We start from the raw sequence: 23448 nt of genomic DNA, 5'->3' as shown, positions 1-23448 counted from the left end.
AGCAGGTGCTTGCCTGAGCTATGGACCAGGAAGGTTTGGACACACTAGGTAATTTTGGAAAGGCAGCCATTCTCTTGCCATTCCGTCTCCAGTGTTGTGGGCATTAACTTTATAACCTAGGGCTTGCCGATCAGAAGGTCATAGAATCATAGAATCATAGAGTTGGAAGAGACCACAAGGGCCATCGAGTCCAACCCCCTGCCAAACAGGAAACACCATCAGAGCACTCCTGACATATGGTTGTCAAGCCTCTGCTTAAAGACCTCCAAAGTAGGAGACTCCACCACACTACTTGGCAGCAAATTCCACTGTCAAACAGCTCTTACTGTCAGGAAGTTCTTCCTAATGTTTAGGTGGAATCTTCTTTCTTGTAGTTTGGATCCATTGCTCCGTGTCCGCTTCTCTGGAGCAGCAGAAAACAACCTTTCTCCCTCCTCTATGTGACATCCTTTTATATATTTGAACATGGCTATCATATCACCCCTTAACCTCCTCTTCTCCAGGTTAAACATGCCCAGCTCCCTTAGCCGTTCCTCATAAGGCATCGTTTCCAGGCCTTTGACCATTTTGGTTGCCCTCCTCTGGACACGTTCCAGTTTGTCAGTGTCCTTCTTGAATTGTGGTGCCCAGAACTGGACACAGTACTCCAGGTGTGGTCTGACCAGAGCAGAATACAGTGGCACTATTACTTCCCTTGATCTAGATGCTATACTCCTATTGATGCAGCCCAGAATTGCATTGGCTTTTTTGGCTGCCGCGTCACACTGTTGGCTCATGTCAAGTTTGTGGTCAACCAAGACTCCTAGATCCTTTTCACATGTACTGCTCTCAAGCCAGGTGTCACCCATCTTGTATTTGTGCCTCTCATTTTTTTTGCCCAAGTGCAATACTTTACATTTCTCTCTGTTAAAATTCATCTTGTTTGTTTTTGCCCAGTTCTCTAATCTGTCAAGGTCGTTTTGAAGTGTGATCCTGTCCTCTGGGGTGTTAGCCACCCCTCCCAGTTCGGTGTCATCTGCAAATTTGATCAGGATGCCCTTGAGTCCATCATCCAAGTCGTTGATAAAGATGTTGAATAAGACCGGGCCCAAGACAGAACCCTGTGGCACCCCACTAGTCACTCTTCTCCAGGATGAAGAGGAACCATTGATGAGCACCCTTTGGGTTCGGTCAGTCAGCCAGTTACAAATCCACTGAGTGGTAGCATAGTCAAGACCGCATTTTACCAGCTTCTTTACAAGAATATCATGGGGCACCTTGTCAAATGCCTTGCTGAAATCAAGGTAGGCTACATCCACTGCGTTCCCTTCATCTACCAGGCTTGTAATTCTGTCAAAAAACGAGATCAGGTTAGTCTGACATGACTTATTTTTCAGAAATCCATGCTGACTATTGGTGATCACAGCATTCCTTTCTAGGTGCTCACAGACTGTTTGCTTAATGATCTGCTCCATAATCTTTCCTGGTATTGATGTCAGACTGACTGGGCGGTAATTATTTGGGTCCTCCCTTTCCCCCTTTTTGAAAATAGGGACAACATTTGCCCTCCTCCAGTCTGCCGGGACTTCGCCTGTTCTCCAGGAATTCTCAAAGATGACTGCCAGTGGTTCTGAGATCACATCTGCCAGTTCTTTTAATACTCTTGGATGCAGTTCATCTGGCCCTGGAGACTTGAATACATCTAAACTAGCCAAATATTCTTGTACTATCTCCTTAGTTATTCTGGGCTGTGTTTCCTTTGCTGAATCATTTGCTCCAAATTCTTCAGGTCGGGCATTGTTTTCTTTATCGGAGAAGACTGAGGCAAAGAAGGCATTGAGGAGTTCAGCCCTTTCTGTGTCCCCTGTTTGCATTTCACCATCTTCTCCTCTGAGTGACCCCACTGTTTCTTTGTTCTTCCTTTTGCTACGAACATACCCATAAAAGCCTTTTTTGGTCGGTGGTTCGAATCCCTGCCACGGGGTGAGCTCCTGTTGCTCGGTCCCAACTCTTGCCAACCTAGCAGTTCGAAAGCACGCCAGTGCAAGTAGATAAATAGGTACCACTCCGGCAGGAAGGTAAACTGCGTTTCCATGCGCTGCTCTGGTTCGCCAGAAGCGGCTTAGTCATGCTGGCCACATGACCGGGAAGCTGTACGCCGGCTCCCTCGGCCAGTAAAGCGAGATGAGCGCCGCAACCCCAGAGTTGGCCATGACTAGACCTAATGGTCAGGGGTCCCTTTACCTTTACCTTGCAGGGCTGATGTTAGGTAATGATTGTGAAGCGCTCTGGACACCTGGAAGGCCCTCTGTCAACACTCCTTGCCGTGATTATCATTGCCTTTTTATTGCTGTACACATAGGGGTGGGGGGAGGCAGCTGCCCACCCTCCCATCAAATAAATAAATAAAAATACTTAACTAAAAGTAAAAAAGATTTTGACAGGTTTTTCTGAGCACTTGGGGTCAAAAGATAGTAATTTAAAACAACTGTTGTTGAGACATTTCATTCCGAATCAGCCAGACAAAGAATGATGACAGGTTGGGTGTCCGTCCCCCGCCCCCAAACATATACAGTGATACCTCGGGTTACATATGCTTCAGGTTACAGATGCTTCAGGTTACAGGCTCTGCTAACCCAGAAATAATGCCTCAGGTTAAGAACTTTGCTTCAGGATGAGAACAGAAATTGTGCTCCGGCGGCACGGCAGCAGCAGGAGGCCCCATTAGCTAAAGTGGTGCTTCAGGTTAAGAACAGTTTCAGGTTAAGAACGGACCTCCGGAACGAATTTAGTTCTTAACCTGAGGCACCACTGTATCCTGGCTACGCCCATAGCTGTGCAACAGGCAGAAATCCAGATATCCTGACATGCAGATGACAGTGGTAGGAAAAGCTTCAGGGGATGAACGCTAACCCTCCCACCCCAAACAAAGCATTGGCAGTCTCCCCACCAAATCCTGGTCTCTGATAGGGGAACACCATAGCGCTGAGTTAAATGGACCAAAGCGCTTGACTCACAGCTTCCAAGGTTCCCATGATCTGAACAAGAGGAAGCGTAGCAAGAACTCACCACGCAGGGTTTCCCAAACTCCCCAGCTGCCGTTGGACTACAACTCCCATCATCCCTGACCGCTGGTCCTGTTAGGGATGATGGGAGTTGTATTCCAACAACAGCTGGAGACCCGCTTTTTGGAAACCCTGCACCTTCTTCTTCTTCTTTGGCGATCACTCATAGCCGAGTAAGATTGTCTTCTATAAACACGGTTTTAACAATGAGTCCGTAAGTGACTGTGGAGGCCAATTCTGGATCCACACGTCCTTCCACAGTGGGGACATTGGTTTCTGGCCGGGAGCTGATCACCGTGTGGATTTGCCTTCCTCTTAGCACGTTTCTCCCTTTCGCCCTGAGTTCGAGTGTCTTCAAAACCCATGACACCTTTCATAGAATCATAGAATCATAGTTGGAAGAGACCACAAGGGCCATCGAGTCCAACCCCCTGCCAAGCAGGAAACACCATCAGAGCACCCCTGACATATGGTTGTCAAGCCTCTGCTTAAAGACCTCCAAGGTAGGAGACTCCACCACACTCCTTGGCAGCAAATTCCACTGTCAAACAGCTCTGTCAGGAAGTTCTTCCTAATGTTTAGGTGGAATCTTCTTTCTTGTAGTTTGGATCCACTGCTCCGTGTCCGCTTCTCTGGAGCAGCAGAAAACAACCTTTCTCCCTCCTCTATGTGACATCCTTTTATATATTTGAACATGGCTATCATGTGGTTGCTGACCTTGAGCCAGACATCCTGGAGAGTGAAGTCAAATGGGCCTTAGAAAGCACTGCAAATAACAAGGCCAGTGGAAGTGATGGTATTCCAGATGAACTGTTTAAAATTTTAAAAGATGATGCTGTTAAGGTGCTACACTCAATATGCCAGCAAGTTTGGAAAACTCAGCAGTGGCCAGAGGATTGGAGAAGATCAGTCTACATCCCAATCCCAAAGAAAGGCAGTGCCAAAGAATGCTCCAACTACCGCACAATTGCACTCATTTCACACGCTAGCAAGGTTATGCTTAAAATTCTACAAGGAAGGCTCAAGCAGTATGTGGACCGAGAACTCCCAGAAGTGCAAGCTGGATTTAGAAGAGGCAGAGGAACCAGAGACCAAATTGCAAACATGCGCTGGATAATGGAGAAAGCTAGAGAGTTCCAGAAAGACATCTACTTCTGCTTCATTGACTATGCAAAAGCCTTTGACTGTGTTGACCACAGCAAACTATGGCAAGTTCTTAAAGAAATGGGAGTGCCTGATCACCTCATCTGTCTCCTGAGAAATCTCTATGTGGGACAAGAAGCTACAGTTAGAACTGGATATGGAACAACTGATTGGTTCCAAATTGGGAAAGGAGTACGGCAAGGCTGTATATTGTCTCCCTGCTTATTTAACTTATATGCAGAATTCATCATGCGAAAGGCTGGGCTGGATGAATCCCAAGCCGGAATTAAGATTGCCGGAAGAAATATCAACAACCTCAGATATGCAGATGACACAACCTTGATGGCAGAAAGTGAAGAGGAATTAAAGAACCTTTTAATGAGGGTGAAAGAGGAGAGCGCAAAATATGGTCTGAAGCTCAACATCAAAAAAACGAAGATCATGGCCACTGGGCCCATCACCTCCTGGCAAATAGAAGGGGAAGAAATGGAGGCAGTGAGAGATTTTACTTTCTTGGGCTCCATGATCAGTGCAGATGGTGACAGCAGTCACGAAATTAAAAGACGCCTGCTCCTTGGGAGAAAGGCGATGGCAAACCTAGACAACATCTTAAAAAGCAGAGACATCACCTTGCCAACAAAGGTCCGTATAGTAAAAGCCATGGTTTTCCCAGTAGTGATGTATGGAAGTGAGAGCTGGACCATAAAGAAGGCTGATCGCCGAAGAATTGATGCTTTTGAATTATGGTGCTGGAGGAGACTCTTGAGAGTCCCATGGACTGCAAGAAGATCAAAGCTCTCCATTCTGAAGGAAATCAGCCCTGAGCGCTCACTGGAAGGACAGATCGTGAAGCTGAGGCTCCAATACTTTGGCCACCTCATGAGAAGAGAAGACTCCCTGGAAAAGACCCTCATGTTGGGAAAGATGGAGGGCACAAGGAGAAGGGGACGACAGAGAATGAGATGGTTGGATGGTGTTCTTGAAGCTACCAGCATGAGTTTGATCAAACTGCGGGAGGCAGTGGAGGACAGAAGTGCCTGGCGTGCTCTGGTCCATGGGGTCACGAAGAGTCGGACACGACTAAACGACTAAACAACAACAACAATCATATCACCCCTTAACCTCCTCTTCTCCAGGCTAAACATGCCCAGCTCCCTTAGCCGTTCCTCCTAAGGCATCATTTCCAGGCCTTTGACCATTTTGGTTGCCCTCCTCTGGACAAGTAAAGGCTGTTCTCCTATGGAGCACTCACAGGCCAGTGTTTCCCAGTTGTCAGTGTTTATAGTACATTTTTTTACATTTGCCTTGAGACAAACTTTAAACCTCTTTTGCTGGCCACCAGCATTACGCTTTCCGTTTTTAAGTTCGGAATAGGGTGCCGCTGGCACGTGTTCCCCGCTCCCTCCCTCCAGCTAGCCACCCCCCCCCCGGCTCTTGCGCCCCTCTAAGAGGCACCCGGCAGGCAGGCAGAAATCCGTCCGGTGCTGCCGATTCTCCCGGCCGCTCCGGTTGCCAAGCTCTGCCCGACGCAACCCTGCAGAACCTCCCACGGCGGTGCCAACCCGGACAGAGGGAGAAGGGCGCGCGTGGTTGCGCGTTTCCATCCTCCTCCAGCCGGGGGTGATTTTTCTAGGGGATCCTTTTTCCAGCCGGGCTGGAAGGAGGCGGGCGGGTGGCCTGGGACGACGCCCCGCAGCTCCCTGCCTCCTCTAGCCGGGCAGGGCCGGATCAGCCGGCACAGAAGGTCCCTTTTTCCCCCTCCTGCAGCCCGGGCGGTGTTGTTTTTTCCAGGAATGTGCGGAATCGCGCTGCGTCCGGCCCAGCCGGCGGACGCACGCACCCGCGCGCACACTGGCTCCATTCAGGCCGCCAGCCGGGAAAGGGAGCAGCCCCACCGCGGGCCTGGCTGGCACCCCTGGGCCAGCCCATCCCCGCCCCTGGAAGTGGCACTGGAAGGCAGAAGGAGAGAGAAAGGGATTTGGGATGGGTGGCTAAGCGCGTCGGAGTAGGGAAGAGCGCGCGCGCGCTTGGCACTTGCGAGGTTTTGCGCTTTAGGGAGCGTTCACACGTGCACCTACTATTCTTACAACAGCCCTGCAAAGTAGGCAGGCGTTGTTAACTCCTGTTAGGGGAAGAAACCCCCTGCAAGTAGAAAGCTAGCGTTAAAAAGAGAGCAGGCAGAGGTCAGGCCCTGGGATGCTAGTCCCCCCCCTGGTGTTTTGGGGCCTGGGGGAGCATTAAAAACGGTGCCCCCTACCCACAGGGTGCAGTTTGTTTTGCCGCCACCTGGACGTTCAACCGCCTGTGTAGATCAGGGCTGAGGCCTGGGATGGTTGCAGAAGTAAGAGTGTTTCTGAGCATGGGGAAAAAATAATTTCCCCTCCCGTCTCCACTGAGCAGCAGCACAGGTCGGCCCGTGTGTCTCTGAGGTTATGCGGAGATTAAAGGGTCTGGCTGCTGAGGAAATACTGAACCCCGATGCTTCTCTCTTTAGAAACTCTGTGTGCATTGATGTGTTAAAATAGGGCCGGCTAAGCCATTCTTTTCCTCAATTCGGATTGAAACCGGTTTGGAGAAACACAGTGTTTTGTAAGAAATGACAGGATGGATACAGGATACATACGGACTACCGATAAAGTTTCGCAGACACCGTTTCCCAAACTGGCGGAGGGAAACAGGAGTGTGTGTACACAAGCCGAAAACTTGGATAAGTAATAGATTTGAATGTGCATGGCTGGAGGCTGTTTTCCAGTGTCAAAACCTATTCCTTGGGTGTGTGGTTTGGATAGGACACGGACACCGACCTTTGCCAACCTGATAGCAGTTGTTTTGGACTACAACTCCCATCAGTCCTGCACTGAAGTTATAGAATCATAGAACTGTAGAGTTCATAAGGTCATCCAGTCCATTCCTGCAATACAGGAATCTTTATTTGCCCAGCATGGGCCTCGAACCCACAACCCTGAGATTAAGAGGCTCGCACTGTACCGACTGAGCGATCCAAAACATCTGGAGGTTGGCGAAGTCTGATGTGCAGAGTGATGCCTTTCCTTTACCTCATCCAATCCTCGCATTTGGGGGAAAGTTCTTTTGGCCCATGCGGGGGAAATTCTCATTTTGGGATTTAAGGAGACTGGATGAAGAGAGCGAATTAGAAAGCTGGGAACAGAGAGAAGAGAAAGCATCGCACCAGTGTCTTACTGGATTTACGTTAGGCGGAAAGTATTTGCGAAACGAGGGCAGGGAGAAAGAAAATAAGAGGCGTAAAGAGAATTATGTGGTGCTGTCCAGGTAGAACTCTAGGGCAGAAGTCAAGGGCCCCTATCTGCAGTCCAGAATGTGCAGGAGTAGCCCCAAATGCTGCAAAGTTTTGAAGTGGGTGAGGTAATCCACTTTATCATCTAAAGAGTAGGGAAGTCATAAGACCATTGGGTCCAAAGGGTGAAGTTACCTAACTGCTGCTGCTGACCGTCTCGCTAGCCAACCCAGTGGTTTTACAAACTTTGTTGCTTCGAGACAATCCTTTCCACGTTGACTTATCTGCCGGGGAACCTTGAGTTAGGGGATGGGATGGAGCTGGGTGTGGGGGTGTAGGTCAGCTGATTTGAATGCAGAAGGCGGCAGGTACGCTGCTCTGCATTTCCAGGCAGGGCTTGGGCAGAACCCTGGCAGAAATCCTGGACGGCTGAGTTGCTGCCAGTCCGTGTAGATAATAATAATAATAATAATAATAATAATAATAAATTTATATCCCTGTCTATCTGGCAGGGTTTCCCCAGCCACTCAGGGTGGCTCCAAACAGAAAATTATTATTATTTTTTTAAAAAAGATATTTATTGAAATTTTACAGACAATAAAAAGTTACAGAATTAAAAAGAAAAAATAAAGGAAAAAAATAACAATAATAAAAGAAAAAAGATACAAAAATACAAAGACAAAATACATGAAAAGTAAAAAACAATTAAAAGCAAATCAATATTTTCATGTCAAAATAAAAAAAATCCTTCCAGTAGCACCTTAAAGACCAACTAAGTTAGTTCTTGGTATGAGCTTTCGTGTGCATGCACACTTCTTCAGATACATGTCTTATATTTCATTTACTTGTTTCCTGACCTCCTCACACCTCCCTTTTTTTGTATTCCAGTTTACATGGTTAATTCAGCAAATCCCTTCCCTCTTTGTTTTTATCTTAATTCTATATCTTAACATATTATAAATTCGTATTTTCATCTAGTTATCAATCCATTTTTACATATTCTTTTTAGCCTTATTGCTAAAGCCGTTTCATTTCAATCCAACATCATTTTAACATTCATTAATTTTAGAATATTTCTGCAAATAGTCTTTAAATTTCTTCCAGTCTTCTTCCACCAACTCTTCTCCCTGGTCTCGGATTCTGCCAGACATTTCCGCCAGTTCCATGTAGTCTATCACTTTCATCTGCCATTCTTCCAAGGTGGGTAGGTCTTGTGTCTTCCAATACTTTGCAATGAGTATTCTTGCTGCTGTTGTAGCGTACATAAAGAAAGTTCTATCCTTCTTTAACACCACTTGGCCGGCCATGCCCAGGAGGAAGGCCTCTGGTTTCTTCAAGAAGGTATATTTAAATACCTTTTTCAATTCATTATAGATCATCTCCCAGAAGGCCTTAATCCTTGGGCACGTCCACCAAAGGTGAAAGAATGTACCTTCATTTTCTTTACATTTCCAACACTTATTATCGGGCAAATGATATACTTTTGCAAGCTTGACTGGTGTCATGTACCACCTGTAAATCATTTTCATAATATTCTCTCTTAAGGCATTACATGCCGTGAATTTCATACCTGTGGTCCACAACTGTTCCCAGTCAGCAAACATTATATTATGTCCAACATCTTGAGCCCATTTAATCATAGCCGATTTAACCGTTTCATCCTGGGTATTCCATTTCAACAGCAAGTTATACATTCTTGATAGTATCTTGGTTTTGGGATCTAACAGTTCTGTTTCCAGTTTTGATTTTTCCACCTGGAAACCATTTTTTTTGTCCAAATTGTAAGCCTCCCTTATTTGATAATAATGAAGCCAATCTCGCACTCTGTCTTTTAATTTCTCAAAACTCTGCAATTTCCGTTTGTCACCCTCCTGTTCCAAAATCTCCCAATATTTTGGCCATTTGGCCTCCATATTGAGTTTTTTCTGAGCCTTCGCCTCCATCGGTGATAGCCACCTTGGGGTTTTAATTTCAAGTAAGTCTTTATATCTTGTCCAGACATACTCCAAACAGAAAATTAAAAGCACAATAAAATTTCAAACTTCCCTAAACAGGGCTGCCTTCAGATGTCTTCTAAAAGTCTGGTAGTTGCTTATCTCCTTGACATCCGATGGGAGGGCGTTCCACAGGGCGGGCGCCACCACTGAGAAGGCCCTCTGCCTGGTTCCCTGCAACCTCACTTCTCACAGTGAGGGAACTGCCAGAAGGCCCTCAGAGCTGGACCTCAGTGTATGAGGGCTGAACGATGGGGGTGGAGACGCTCCTTCAGGTATACTGGGCCGAGGCCGTTTAGGGCTTTAAAGGTCAGCACCAATACTTCGAATTGTGCTCAAAAATGTACTGGGAGCTAATGTAGGTCTTTCAAGACCGGTGTTATATGGTCTCGGCGGCTGCTCTCAGTCACCAGTCTAGCTGCCGCATTCTGGATTGGTTGCAGTTTCCGGGTCACTTTCAAAGGTAGCCCCACTGTGCTAGATAGACCAGTGCTTACTGGAGTAAGGGCTCGTTCACTTCTACTTGTCCTGTGCCTAGAAAGCAGGGGATCAAGTAGTTTTCTGTTTTCTCCTGCTGCTCTCCCTGGGAAAAACCTGCTCTTCAGCGCTGAATGGGAGCAAACATCAATCCATGGGATAGCGGTAAAGATCAGATTTCTCCAGGTTAAAGTGGTGGATCAAGCAGAAGTCCGTATGAGCCCTTCTTATATTAATATATTCTTGAGAGTACCAAGCCGATGAACACCTGCATTTGGGATCAATGTCTTCTGGGGCACAGCCTCAACAAATGAACGCTTAACTCCGGCCCCACAAGAATGTGCAGTTTGTCGCTTCTCTGCCTCCCCAGATTACAGGGGAAGCTGTTTCTCAAGAACTCTGCTTTGGTGAGAGACCCGCCCCCAAGCTTCTGAGGACCTCTGGTGTCCTTTAGGCTAGATTTATAAACCGCTGACTGATGGAGAGGGATTTGATAGTATGCATTGCTGTGCAGAATGCCCCAAACAGATGTTGTGGGTGGCGAGTACGTTCCAAAAGGCGTGGAGAATTTGGGTGGGTCCCTGAATTTCTGGACTGCAGCGTTCCAGAGAAAAGGGTTAGTTTTCCATCCCCTCTTTCGGTGGGGCCTTCCTAGCTGGCCGGATTGATGAGAGGGGATGAAACAACCCTGTAGCCTTCCTGCAAAAAAAAATTTTAACAGTGATTTTCGTCAGGTCCCGGGCGAATTTGGAATTTTAGTGACCTGGGTCCTGCTGGGAGAGAAGCGGACTGGGGTTTGCAAAACGTGCATGCTTAGGACACGTCCCCTTGTGGTGTGTGCTTGGCCACGTGGCTCTTGTATGACCCTGGTGCCTGGGTGTTGGGGCTTTGGCCAGTTAATGATTAATCTGCACTGCAAGGGCAGCAGGAGGTGGGATTTGAAGGCCTGGATTCTCCCCCCCCCACCACGCCACAGGATAAGTGTGGGCACTGTATTTGAGGAGTAAACAAACCCAGGGGTCATGGACCACCGTGGGTGGGTGGCAGTGGTGGAGGATAAAGGTTGGGGCAGTGGCCTGCAGAGAGGTGTATTCACTTCTCCCTGAAATCCTGCTCCTCTTCATCAGAATTTGTGAGGATTCTCACGTACTCTTAAACGTCACACTTCTAGGTTTTAAGACTGAATCACCATTCAGCTCTTGAATTCTAAAGTTAGGCCTCTTTTGCTGAGCTCGCCTGCAGATTTCAGGACATTAGATCTCAGCTATACACAGATTCATGACCGGCAAAGTTTAACCTGCCCTTTCACAAGAACTGGAGTTGCAAAGGAGCTCTGATCCCACCTGGCAAAACCGAGGGCTTATGTAAATGTGTGCGCAAAGGAGCAGACCTGTGTTGCAAAGAGCGTTCCTTTTCTCTAACAAATTCGGATCTCCTTGATTGCGGATGGCATTGCTTAAAGGGTAAAAGTAAAGGGACCCCTGACCATTAGGTCCAGTCGCAAACAACTCTGGGGTTGCGGCGCTCATCTCGCTTTATTGGCCGAGGGAGCCGGCGTACAGCTTCCGGGTCATGTGGCCAGCATGACTAAGCCGCTTCTGGCGAACGGCGGAAATGCCGTTTACCTTCCCGCCGTAGCGGTACCTGTTTATCTACTTGCACTTTGTACTTTTAAACTGCTAGGTTGGCAGGAGCAGGAACCGAGCAACGGGAGCTCACCCCGTCGCGGGGATTCGAACCGCCGACCTGATTGGCAAGCCCTAGGCTCAGTGGTTTAACCCACAGCAGCCCTGTGTTGCAAAGAGCTTTCCTTTTGTCTAGCAAATTCAGATCTCCTTGACTGCAGATGGCATTGCTTAGCGCACATCAAAGAAGGGGTGACTTTCCAGAAATGCAGGGAAGCCTGGGGACAGGGGTGTCATTTCAGATCTAAGGACTGGCAGTGGAGGCAGCAAAGTTTAATAGCCTACTCTCTTGCAAAAGGCTTGCATTTTATGGTCGCTTATTGTGGGTTTTGTATTCCTCAAAATATCTGCAGTAATAACAACAATCACTCTTATTTTAATCAAAGGGTTTGTCCCTTCAGCATCCCTACGCAGTACACAGACCCACTGGAATTATTTATTTTTAAAAAGGCACCGTCTAGCAACCTTCCTCAGTCTAATGCCCTCCAGATATTTTGGACTACAACTCCCATCAGCTCCAGTGGAAAAATAAAATGGAAGGAACAAGGCACCATTGTGACTCCATCTTAGGCCCCTTAGTTCCTTCCAGTCTTTCTGGAAAGTCAAATAAGAAGCCTGAGGGGAGCTGTGAGAGATAGGATGTTTGACCAAGGAAGGACCTTCACGTCCCACTTTCTGCTCTTCCCTTTCTCCATCTTGGCTTGAAGGCTCCTTAATTTGGGGTCTTAACGTTTCTGGGACGGTGTTTTTGCCCTTGTGGAGAGAGGCAAGGCCTCTGCGGTTGCTAACAACTGCTACAGGCGATCTCCCCGCCATTTTGAATCTTGTGGAGCGCTTCGTGAAAGAAGGGCCGAATCCAGCCCCCTGTGGTGGGAAAACAGTAATGGCAGGGAGATAAAAAAAACCACACACACCAAAAGGGGAAAAACACACACACACACACACTGCAGGGGAAGCTTTGTGCCTAGCTGGCATGCTGTTGTTGAACAACCCATGGCACAGGTTGCATGGGTAGGATGTACGACCTGTGTGCCAATGTGAAACCAACTGATGGATTTCTGGATACGCCCTGAGTGGAGACGAACACATGGAAAGCATACTGCTTTCTTCTTGTCACATATCATTTGCATAATGTGCCAAGAGGATACCTCCCCTCTCTTGCTGAAAGCAACTGAAGGGTGTGGGAGTGTGAGCTGAAGGTTTGTCTTATAATAGGAAGCAGTAAGAATGCCTAATGAAAGGAAGGCTGCCTTTTCACAAATCACCTTGCATGCATGTGACTCGGTGTCTCAGCTCAGCCTTTGCAGGTTAGGTTTGGCAGGGATGGCCACCCACTTATAGCCTAGAACCACCACCCACTTCTTTTCCTCCCTTCTCCCACCGCTGTGTGTCAGAGGAAGAAGCAGCAAAGACTTAGAACCTGCTATGTTTCTCCAAGTCATAAAAGACAAATGCGTGCATATGGTACATCACAGGGTTCAAAGCACTTCAGAATACCCAAGATATACTTACAGCAATCCTGTAATGCAAGACAGTATCTTCAGATGGTAGTTGAGGGGTGCTGATGGTGAGGGGCACTTCACCAAGAAAATGCAGTGAATTTGAGACAGAGGCAAAATTTGAATTGAGGACTTAACATTTTATTGACCCAGTGTGTTTTAGATTAAAATTCTACAGAGGCGCTTAAAGGAGCACAATGCTGTAGAGCACTCGGCTTTCTAAGCGCCCCTGAAGAAGAATATATTTCAGCACATGTTGGACCAAAAAAACCCCCACACTTTTGGGATTTCATCTCCTGCCATTTGTTCCTCTCAAACTGCCAAAATAGGCTTGTGTATGAGCAGCCAGGGTGGCAGTGGGGTCTGGCAAGTTGTGTTGTTGGCCGGCCACTTCAAAATGGCTTCCCTTTTGCTCTGGGCAGGGGCTGCTAGGCCGAAGCAAAGGCCCGGCTTCCTTTGAGTTAATGACATGGTTGGCTTGTGCCGGCTGAGGCAAATATTCCCCAGACAGATGTCAATCTTGCCCATGAGTTGGTTCTTTTAAGGAAAGCGACCCATCTCTATGGCACTCCCTCCCATTAGGAACCAGATGGGCACCATCTCTGCCAGGTTTCAGGTGCCAGGCTAAAAACAGCTGGATTTCAGGAGCCCTTTGTAACTGTAAATGCTGTTCCTGAGTGTTTCAGTCCATTTAAAGTTTTGTACAGTGGTGCCCCGCAAGACGAATGCCTCGCAAGACGGAAAACTCGCTAGACGAAAGAGTTTTCCGTTTTGGAGGTGCTTCGCAAAACGAATTTCCTATGGGCTTGCTTCACAAGACGACAATGTCTTGCGAGTTCCTGCTGGTTTTTTTCCTTCCCCCCCACCTTTTTCTAAGCCGCTAAGTCGCTTGTCAGCTGATCCGATCAGAGATAAGCCGCTAAAAGCCGCTAATAGCGCTAATCCGCTAATCCTTCAATGGGCTTGCTTTGCAAGACGAAAAAACCGCTAGACGAAGAGAATCACAGAACGGATTCTTTTTGTCTTGCGAGGCACCACTGTATATTGCATTTTTTTTTGTAAGCTGCTTTGAGACCCAGATGTGCTGAAAAGTGGGGTAGAACTTTTGATAAATACCGTATTTTTCGCTCCATAAGACACACTTCCCCCCCCTAAAAAGCAAGGGGAAATGTGAGTGCGTCTTATGGAGCGAATGGCGCTGCGCAGAGAGGGAGAGCTGCGCAGCGCCCCTTCAGCAAAACGCCTCTCCTGGCTTCTGCCTTAGCCGCTGCAGCCTCTTCGGGCAGGGGGAGGCTTCATCCCACTGCCCTGAAGAGGCTTGGCGCGGCTATCCCGGAAGCCAGAACAGCGATATGCTATCCCAGAAGCCAGATCCCTCTTGCTGTTCTGGCTTCTGGGACTCAGAATATTTTTTTCCCTTGATTTCCTCCTCCAAAAACTAGGCGCGCCTTATGGTCTGGTGTGTCTTATGGAGCAAAAAATACGGTAAATGCCTAAGGTCCTGTTGATGGGACAGATTTAGGGTTGGCCATACTGTATGTTCTCTTTTTCCTCCAGGACATGCGTACCGTTTGATGGTTGGGTTTCAGTAGTTGCCCTGCGAATCTAGGAAGTTGAACGGGCTTAGAGGGGAGAAGTATAAAAACGATGGTGCAGATTTCGCCTTGCATTAAACTCAGGAAGCGGAACCTGTTGTGCCATTCGGCTGACCTATTTCATCAGACTCTATACTTCTACATCTAAGAACAGTAAGAGCCGTTCGACCCCAGAATGGTCTCTCTTGGGAGGTTGTGATCACTCCTCCCCCAGAGGTTTTTAAGCAGAGGTTGGACGGCCATCTGTCCTGGATGCTTTAGCTGAGATTCCTGCATTGCAGGGGGGGTTGGACTAGATGACCCCGGGTGTCCCTTGCAATTCTATGCTCTAGCCCTGTTCGCACAAGTGTGTGGTTTCCTTGGCACTTTAAAGTAAGCTGTGTCTCTTTGCAGGCGTTCAAAGGATGAGAAAGGACTACAAAGGGAGATAACGATACGGAGATACAAGCCAAGGTTTATTGGTAGTGATATCGATTCAATCCAAAATAAAATAGGTAAGTTCCATTTTCAGCAATGTAACCTCACTGTGCCTATCCCCCCCCCCATTTTCTTCTGGGTTACGCTCTTATTTTTGTTTTGTTAATTGTACACTGTGATTGGGCTGCCTTTTCCGATTCATCTTTGGAAGGGTGGCAGAGATCTGATTGACATAGCTTCCAAGTGTCCCTTATTTGGCGGGACAGTCCCTTATCCCAGCGCCATGTCCCGCTGCTGTCCCTTATTGATGATGTCCCTTAAATAAGCTACTGAAGGTAATGGGACCCTTTCTATGTCCAGCTGTGCTTTGTCAACAACAAATTGTTGCTGTTTTTTGTGTTGAATATATGCTATAGGGTAATTTATAGGACCTAATGGGTATCTAAAGCCATTTGCACGCAACAAAATATGTATTTTATCAAAGTAATTGTTGATCCCTTATTTTGGCTGCTGATCCCTTATTTTCGAGGCTGCTGATCCCTTATTTTCAAATTTTAAGTTGACAGCTATGCTGATTGAGTACAGTGGTTCCCCGCAAGATGAATGCCTCGCAAGACGGAAAACTCGCTAGACGAAAGAGTTTTCAGTTTTGGAGGTGCTTCGCAAAACGAATTTCCTATGGGCTTGCTTCGCAAGACGACAATGTCTTGCGAGTTCCTGCTGGTTTTTTTTCCTCCCCCCCCTTTTTCTAAGCCGCTAAGCCGCTTATCAGCTGATCCGATCAGCAGATAAGCCGCTAAAAGCCGCTAATAGCGCTAATAGCGCTAATCCGTCAATGGGCTTGCTTCGCAAGATGAAAAAACCGCTAGACGAAGAGAATCACAGAACGGATTCTTTTCGTCTTGCGAGGCACCACTGTATCTGGGCACGATAGGGGCAGGTTTTATTTTTTAAGTTTACACCCGCTATTTCTGCTCTGCAGAGGTTGTTGTTCTGCAGAAGGGTTTGTAGCTCAATGGTACAACATTGGCATTGCATGCAAAAAAAGGGCCGGATTCAACCTCTGGGATGTCCCCGTGGGGCTGTGGGAGAAGCCTGTCCCAAATCTTGAAGAAGTGCTGTCAGTCTGTGGTGTTAGGCGAACAGTGAGCTGGGCCTGACGTAGGCAGCTTCACTCATTCCCACCCTCAGCCCTGGAAGATCGGGGGAAGCATGTGTTAAAAATAAATAAATATTTTTGAGGTCTTGAGTACCGGGAGCCAGGAGTCTTTTGTTGCTTGTGCCACCAGATCAGAGTTATAAATTCCTTGCTAGCGGTGGGGTGGCGTTTGGGGGAGGGGAAACCCTGAATACCGTTTTAATTATCATTAATACCGAAAAGAAAAGGACACTTGAAACAAACACCGCCTTGAATTGTCTCTAAAGTATGATATATTAAATCAGCTCTTACCCTTTTTCCCAACAGAAAGCACAAATATTTAAATATATAAAGCCACTTTTTCTTTTCTTTTAAAAAAAGAAGAAGATAGATGTGAACTATATTTTCCCTGCTCCTCTTCAGGCTGAGGCCTAAATTGTCTTTGGGGTAACCAAACCCGTGTGTGTGTGTGTGTGTAACAATGGAGTCCTGCCACGTATCATTCTGACCTAAACGGGTGGGTTTGAGAATCTCAAGACAAGAGTTCAACCGTTGACTGTAACATCTGCGTTGAGACAGGAAAGTCCAAATGTTCTGGGCCAAGGGGTGGTTCCCCGGCTTGCAAATTTCCATTTCTCTGCCCCTTTTCATGTATTCCTCCTGGACACCCATCCAAGCTCCACTCCTGGAGATATATCAAGCATCTTTAGTCACCGTATAATTCAGAGTGGGGTCCACCATTTTGAAGTGGTGGGGATCTGCCATGGGTGCGAACCTATGCTGAAGTTTAGATGACTCCATCCATGGCCTTTATCACCCAACTGGCCATTGGTTGGTGGCCCAAAGGTGTGTGAGCTTGTTCTTCCTTGCTTTTCCCTGGTCATGATGGGCAAGTGAGTCCATTGACACGGAAGGCCGCCAAAGGAGCTCTTGACCGCTATGAGGCAATTTCGGTTTTGAGGTCTGGAAAGCGTAATGATTCGTCAGAGAGTCTAGTAGGCCAAGTCTCTGGTTGCTTTCCCACGGGCCATGATGGGATTGGACGGCGGTGGGAGAGAACATCTCGTGGGTGGTCTTGCTGGTGATGGCGGCACGAGGCAGAGCTTCTCTTGTTCCTTTGGCCCCCTCCTATCTCACAACGACAACCTTACGAGGCGTTGAGCAAGGAGCGGCTGTACAGGTTCTGATAATAGGAGCCGGTCTCGCTGAGCGAAGTGGATGCCTCATAGGGGTGTTTGCTTTCCACCACGTGTGGGGAGCTGTAGCCACTGTAGGCCATGGCTTGCTCATAGGACTTCAGGTCAATCTTGTGGTTCTGCTCTGTGGACATCAAGTTGGTGATGGAAAAGGGATGGTTGAAGTTGAACTGAGGGTCCATTTTGAGGTCGCTCGGGAGATCCAGGTTGGTAATCGAGGTGGCAAAGTAGTGGCTATTCATGGACTGGGAGATGGGGGCTGGCGAGGCCTCGGAAACGGGGGATGAGCCCTGACCCCCGGAACAATCGAGTTGCACCAAACCCCTTTGCTCCTCGGAGCCATGGGAGGTGTCTGAGTGGCCCGACTCTGCTCCTTCCGAGCCCGTGTTGGGGCTCTGGCCTTCCTGAAGACCCTCAGGCATCTTGGACGCCTGCTCTTGGGTGTTGGAGCCTTTGGAGTTGGCCTTCTTGGCCTTGTCCTCGATTTTGAAACGCTTCTGCCTCCTCAGGTAACAGCCGTTCTCAAACATGTTGCCCGAATTCGGGTGGAGGGCCCAGTAGGAGCCTTTGCCGGGCTTGTCCGGGGAACGGGCCACCTTGACGAAGCAATCGTTGAAGGAGAGGGAGTGGCGGATGGAGTTCTGCCAGCGCTGCTGGTTTTCGCGGTAGTAGGGGAAGAGGTCCATGATCCACTGGTAGATCTCGTTGAGTGTCAGCATCTTGCTCGGGGCCTGCTGAATTGCCATGGTGATGAGGGAGATGTAGGAATAAGGAGGCTTAGCGTGGGTCAGCGTGCGCCGGTACGACTTGTTGATCTCCTTGGGCCTGTTCATGCCTGACGGCGAGTAGCTTAGCGGGGCCATGGACTGGCCGACATTTTGGTAAGGTGACAGAGAGTTGAGTGTGGGGGCCTGAGCTCCCAGCTGAGTCAAAACTGGGCTGACGGGAGACGCCACCGACGGGAGGCCCATCGAACTGGTGGCGTTGGTCAGTCCAGTGAGAGAAGGGCTACTCAATCCGCCGTTTGGATAAGGCATGTTCATGGAGCTGGGGGAAGTGAGGGGGTTCAGCGTCACGTAGGAATTAATCGAGTTCATAGGTCCCAAGCTGGACGTCATCGTGCTCACCGAAGGAAACACCTGTGGAAGACAAAAGGAGATGGTTACAGGAGAGTCGGAACATTCCCCAGGGAGACAAATGACAAAGAAATGGTCCAACGTTTGATGCTTTCGATAGTTACACAGCAGGCAGAAATCAAGAGGTGGAGCTTTTCCTGCCACTGAAGCACAGTAAAAGCAGACAGCTGCACCTGTTGAATTTGTCTTGTGCCTCAGATGAAAAGGTGTTGATGACGGAACAACCGCTTGCCCAAAGAATGGAGGGAAAAGACCATTTTATGGTAGGAAGACAGAAGATCTACCCACCGTGGAAGACTGGCAGATGCAACTAATTGACTACATGGAGATGGCAGAGATGACTGGCAGAATCCAAGACCAGGGAGAAGAGCAAGTGGAAGAAGATTGGGGGAAATTTAAAATCTATTTGCAGAATTTCTGAATGTTGATGACATTGAAATGAATTGTGGGGGTTCTAGCAACAAGATAAAATTTAAGACTAAACCAACAACAGGTAAATTAATGGGCTATGAATTTGCTGAACTAACTTTGAAAAGGGATACAAGAACGGGAGACGCGAGGAAGTCAGGAGAATATGTGAATTTAAGATCTAAAATTAAGAAAGAAGGAATTTTTGTGTTTTTCTTATATGTGCTTTTTCTTTTTGTTATTAGCCTTTAATGTATGTATTTTGTATTTTTTGTGCTTAATGTGTGTATTGTTGTATTTTGTAGTATGTATTTGTGTTTCTTTTTTTCTTCTTGCTCTTGTCTTTGTATTTTTTCTATATTTTGTAAAATCCAATAAAAAATTCTAAAAAAAGAAGAAGACCATTTTATGGTAGGAAGTATAAAAGGAAGAGGGCCCACTTGCACCACTGACACAAATTATAAGAGAAAGGGGGACATTTCCTCACACACACGAAGGGAGGGATTGCAGCGTCTCCCTTTTCTTGTTCTACTAGGGAAAAAATATACAGATGGGCCACAAATAGAAGGAAGATCCGCCACCAGGCTTGTCACTGAAATTTTGCGGAAAGGAAAATACGAGGCGCACTTGAGAGTTCCCAGGTGAAACATCCCTGGTTAGTACCATCTCACAGGGTACAGAGAGTAGAAAATGCCCTCCCAGAAAGTTTGGGCTGCCATTGCTGAAGCTTTCCTCCATTTCAGACGAGGTGGGCTTGGTGGTCCATAAGCCCAGTCATTTCCTCTTGGGGCGCCATCTTTGTTTACCAGTCCTTTATTTGCTCAAAGCCACTGAGCCAGATGCTTCAAGGCAGCGAAGCAGCGCCTGCTATTTACATAAGATAGGGACTTAATTGGCAAAACTATTGATCCTCGAGGATAAGTGAGGAACTGCTGCCAAGGGATGGGCGATACCAAGCAATACAGTTTGGTGCCACAGTCCTCACTGGCCATATGCCTGTCGTCTGTTGCTGTGGGTGACGGGGGCCATAAAATTTGTTCACGGAGCCTGTTCTGAAGGCCTTGAAAGGCAGCAGGAAGACATCGGTGGACCTGAACGGGTTTTTGTTTAAGAAAGGAGGCCTGCCTGAAAAAGCTAGAGTATTGGGTTTGGCTGGTAGGAAACCCAGATTTAAATCCCAGTTGAACCAAGAATTTCACTGAGACGAGAAGAGAAGGACCACTGCTCATTTGTTATTTATAAGAATCCAAAGGGGACTCTTGGTCTATCAGTGCCAACCTTTGAGAAGCAGCAGAGAAGAAAATCCTTCTTAAAAACAAAAACAAAAATCCAGTCTCCTTTATAGCAATGGCGACAGGGCGCTTAGCATTTAAAAAGTGCTTTTTGGGTGCTCAGAGAGCATCACATACATGACCACAGCAATCCTTACATCAGACCTGTAAGGCAGTTCTTTATTACTACAGATGGCCAAGGGAGGGGTGGGGCTGAGAGACAATGGGTCCCCCCCCCCACACATTTGAGCATTATTTAGCCCATGGGTAGCCAAACTAAGGCCCGGAGGCCGGATCCGACCCAATCGCCTTCTAAATCCAGCCTGCAGACAGTCCGGGAATCAGCATGTTTTTACATGAGTAGAATGTGCCCTTTTATTTAAAATGCATCTCTGGGTTATTTGTGGGGCATAGGAATTTGTTCATCCCCCCCCAAAAAAAAAATATAGTCTGGCCCCCCACAAGTTCTGAGGGACAGTGGACTGAAAAAGTTTTCTGACCCCTGATTTAGCCATTTGTCTACTTCCCCACCCCATTCAAATTAGATTGGAATAGCCTCCACCCACATGTATCTGAATTTATATATGAGAAACAACTTTGGTCTTTCCTGTCCATACCAGCAAGCGTTCCCTTTTGTTTTTGCGCCTGCTTTCTCATTTGTTGATTCAGTTTTGCCAGTTAAGAACTGACGGGGCACGCATGCAGATAGCTGTGGCGTGTGCAAAAGCACCCCGGTTGCGCAGTAATAAATTTGCTTGTGTTGCTTTCTGGTTTTGTGCAAACCTGATAAACAAACAAACAACCCCCCCCTCCCCGGTTCGGGACTGGGAGCACACCATAAATAGTTATGAGTACGACTGGAAAAGAAATGAACTCATTGAGGAAGTAGCAGGCATGGAAAAGAGAGTGGCAGAAAGCGAGGGTTGCTCTTGTGTCACCCTAAAACATGGACCCAAATCGGCTGCAACCCTGAACGGAGCAGTTTGCAGCCCGGTTTTGCTCAGCTTATCGGACCATCCCCCTAATCGGGGAACCTGAATTTATGGAAGGAAAGCATTGAGGTGGGTGCTGCTTGGGGTGTGTGTGTGTGTTAACGTCATGTGGACTATGCAAATTCAATGAGAAACAGACATTAAACTCCGTTATGGATAAGCCTGGTATGGCTTGCCTAAGGTCCACCTAGTTAGCCGAGGTGAGATTTCAACTGGGGATTTTCCTGGCGTGACACTGTTTGGCGCTACACTATTCAGACTTGTTCCGCCTTCCATTTCTTGGAATAAAGCAATCCACCCAAATGTTTGTCTAACAGCCTCCTGCAACCTGTTTTATTGCTCCACCCTCCCAGTTATGGGTGGTGGAGCAGGTGGGCTGTTCTATTGGTTCACCGCCCTTAGAAAATTCCTGGTTATGCAGGGTGTGTGTAGCAGAATGTGGGGCAGGACCACCACCACTTGAGGGGCGTTCTAGGAGAGGCAGGTGGAAGAGCCTTTTGTAGGGCTGGTTGTTTCTCCACACTGCCCCATCATTCCCAGTCTGATTTGGCGGAAGAGGAAGTAGAATCATAGAATCCTAGAGTTGGAAGAGACCACAAGGGCCATCGAGTCCAACCCCCTGCCAAGCAGGAAACACCATCAGAGCACTCCTGACACATGGTTGTCAAGCCTCTGCTTAAAGACCTCCAAAGTAGGAGACTCCACCACACTCCTTGGCAGCAAATTCCACTGTCGAACAGCTCTTACTGTCAGGAAGTGCTTCCTAATGTTTAGGTGGAATCTTCTTTCTTGTAGTTTGGATCCATTGCTCCGTGTCTGCTTCTCTGGAGCAGCAGAAAACAACCTTTTCCCCTCCTCTATGTGACATCCTTTTATATATTTGAACATGGCTATCATATCACCCCTTAACCTCCTCTTCTCCAGGCTAAAAGAGGAAGAGCCACTGTTTTGTTCTCATGAAAGCTCCTTGTGTGTGACTTGAGGACCAGGGAGGGTCAGAAATGTCCTCTTCTGCTACTCTTCTGTTGCCAACATTATGCTCCCAGTCTACAGATTCTCACATGCAACTGCATTCAACCTTACGTGCAAAATCTGCACATTTTCTACACATAAGCCCTCTTTTTCTGTTTTGAAGCTAACTGTGGATGAACGCTTCCGCCAGCGTTTCCGCTAACCATTGTTTCCACTGAGCTGTTGTTCAAAGTGGGTCTGGAAACTGTGGTTTGGGCTAACAGAAGTGGCAGTAAAAATGTAGCAATAAGCATAATTAGTTCTGAAACTCAGTGGGAGGCATGATTGACTGTGCAAGAGGGGAGGAGGATCCTAGGAGCCCATTTCTCGATCTCCTGAGCATGGTTTGAAGATGGGACAGAAAAAATGCAAGGAAATCCCCCCCCCCAAGGAATGCTTCTTAAGTTTCCCAAGCAACAGCTAACCGTTTTGCAGAAAATGTCGTCTGGAAATGTTCCCAAGATGTACAACACCATGCTTAGAGATGGTCACGAGACACAACACACTGCCAATCGGGTCAAGGTATATGTAAAGTAAGAGACCTTGGAAGAACTTCTGGCCAGAGGAGCAAAAACCGTGACTGGTTTCAGAACGGGGCAATTGATTCCTGAATTTCGGAGTACCTGATTTCAGAACAGAGCTGGATGTATGCACAAATATATGCATTTAATGGTAGGATACTTTTTAATTTGGAATTTGGGGCTGTGTGGCCTTGTGCCTATAATTCATCTTCCTTCTGAAACGTCAGAAATGCCATTATTGTTGTTGTTGTTGTTGTTGTTGTTGTTGTTGTTGTTGTTGTTGTTGTCTTGGGGTTCTTGTGAACTTGCACAGGAAATCTAAGGGCTCTTCAGTGTGGCAGTTTGAAAATGTAATCCAGTATTCTCACCGTGGCCAACCAGATAGATGCCCATGAGGGAAACCCCCGGGCAGGATCAGTGCACAATAACAACTCTCTCCTCCTTTGCCTTCCAGCAACTGGGATTCAGAATCATACTGCCCCATTGAACAAGGCTGATAGCCATTGATAGCCTTTTATCCTCAACGAATTTGACTAATCCTCTTTAAAATCCATCTGAACTTGTCTGCAAGTTCCATTGTTTAACTGCATGAAAAAGCACTTTCTGTTATCTGCCCTGATCCTTCCGACATTCGGCTTCAGCGTTATGAGAGAGGGAGAAAAATC

At 47.4% G+C, this 23448-nt stretch overlaps 2 protein-coding genes across 2 annotated transcripts in view; both read right to left on the bottom strand.

The window, feature by feature from the left end:
- Positions 1–23448, bottom strand: part of SYMPK (symplekin scaffold protein) — a 271438-nt gene that overhangs the window by 87151 nt on the left and 160839 nt on the right. The window lies entirely within an intron of this gene.
- Positions 1–23448, bottom strand: part of FOXA3 (forkhead box A3) — a 104949-nt gene that overhangs the window by 54765 nt on the left and 26736 nt on the right. Inside the window, exon 2 of the mRNA XM_082231254.1 lies at positions 16027–18583. Coding sequence (XP_082087380.1) covers positions 17396–18583 — 1188 coding nt within the window. The 3' untranslated portion in view covers positions 16027–17395. The remainder of the gene's footprint in view (positions 1–16026; positions 18584–23448) is intronic.

Source organism: Podarcis vaucheri (assembly GCF_965113315.1).
Source record: "Podarcis vaucheri genome assembly, chromosome: 7".
Classification (NCBI taxonomy): domain Eukaryota; kingdom Metazoa; phylum Chordata; class Lepidosauria; order Squamata; family Lacertidae; genus Podarcis; species Podarcis vaucheri.
Note: the sequence above shows the minus strand (reverse complement) of the source record. Positions and strands in the feature narration are given on the sequence as shown.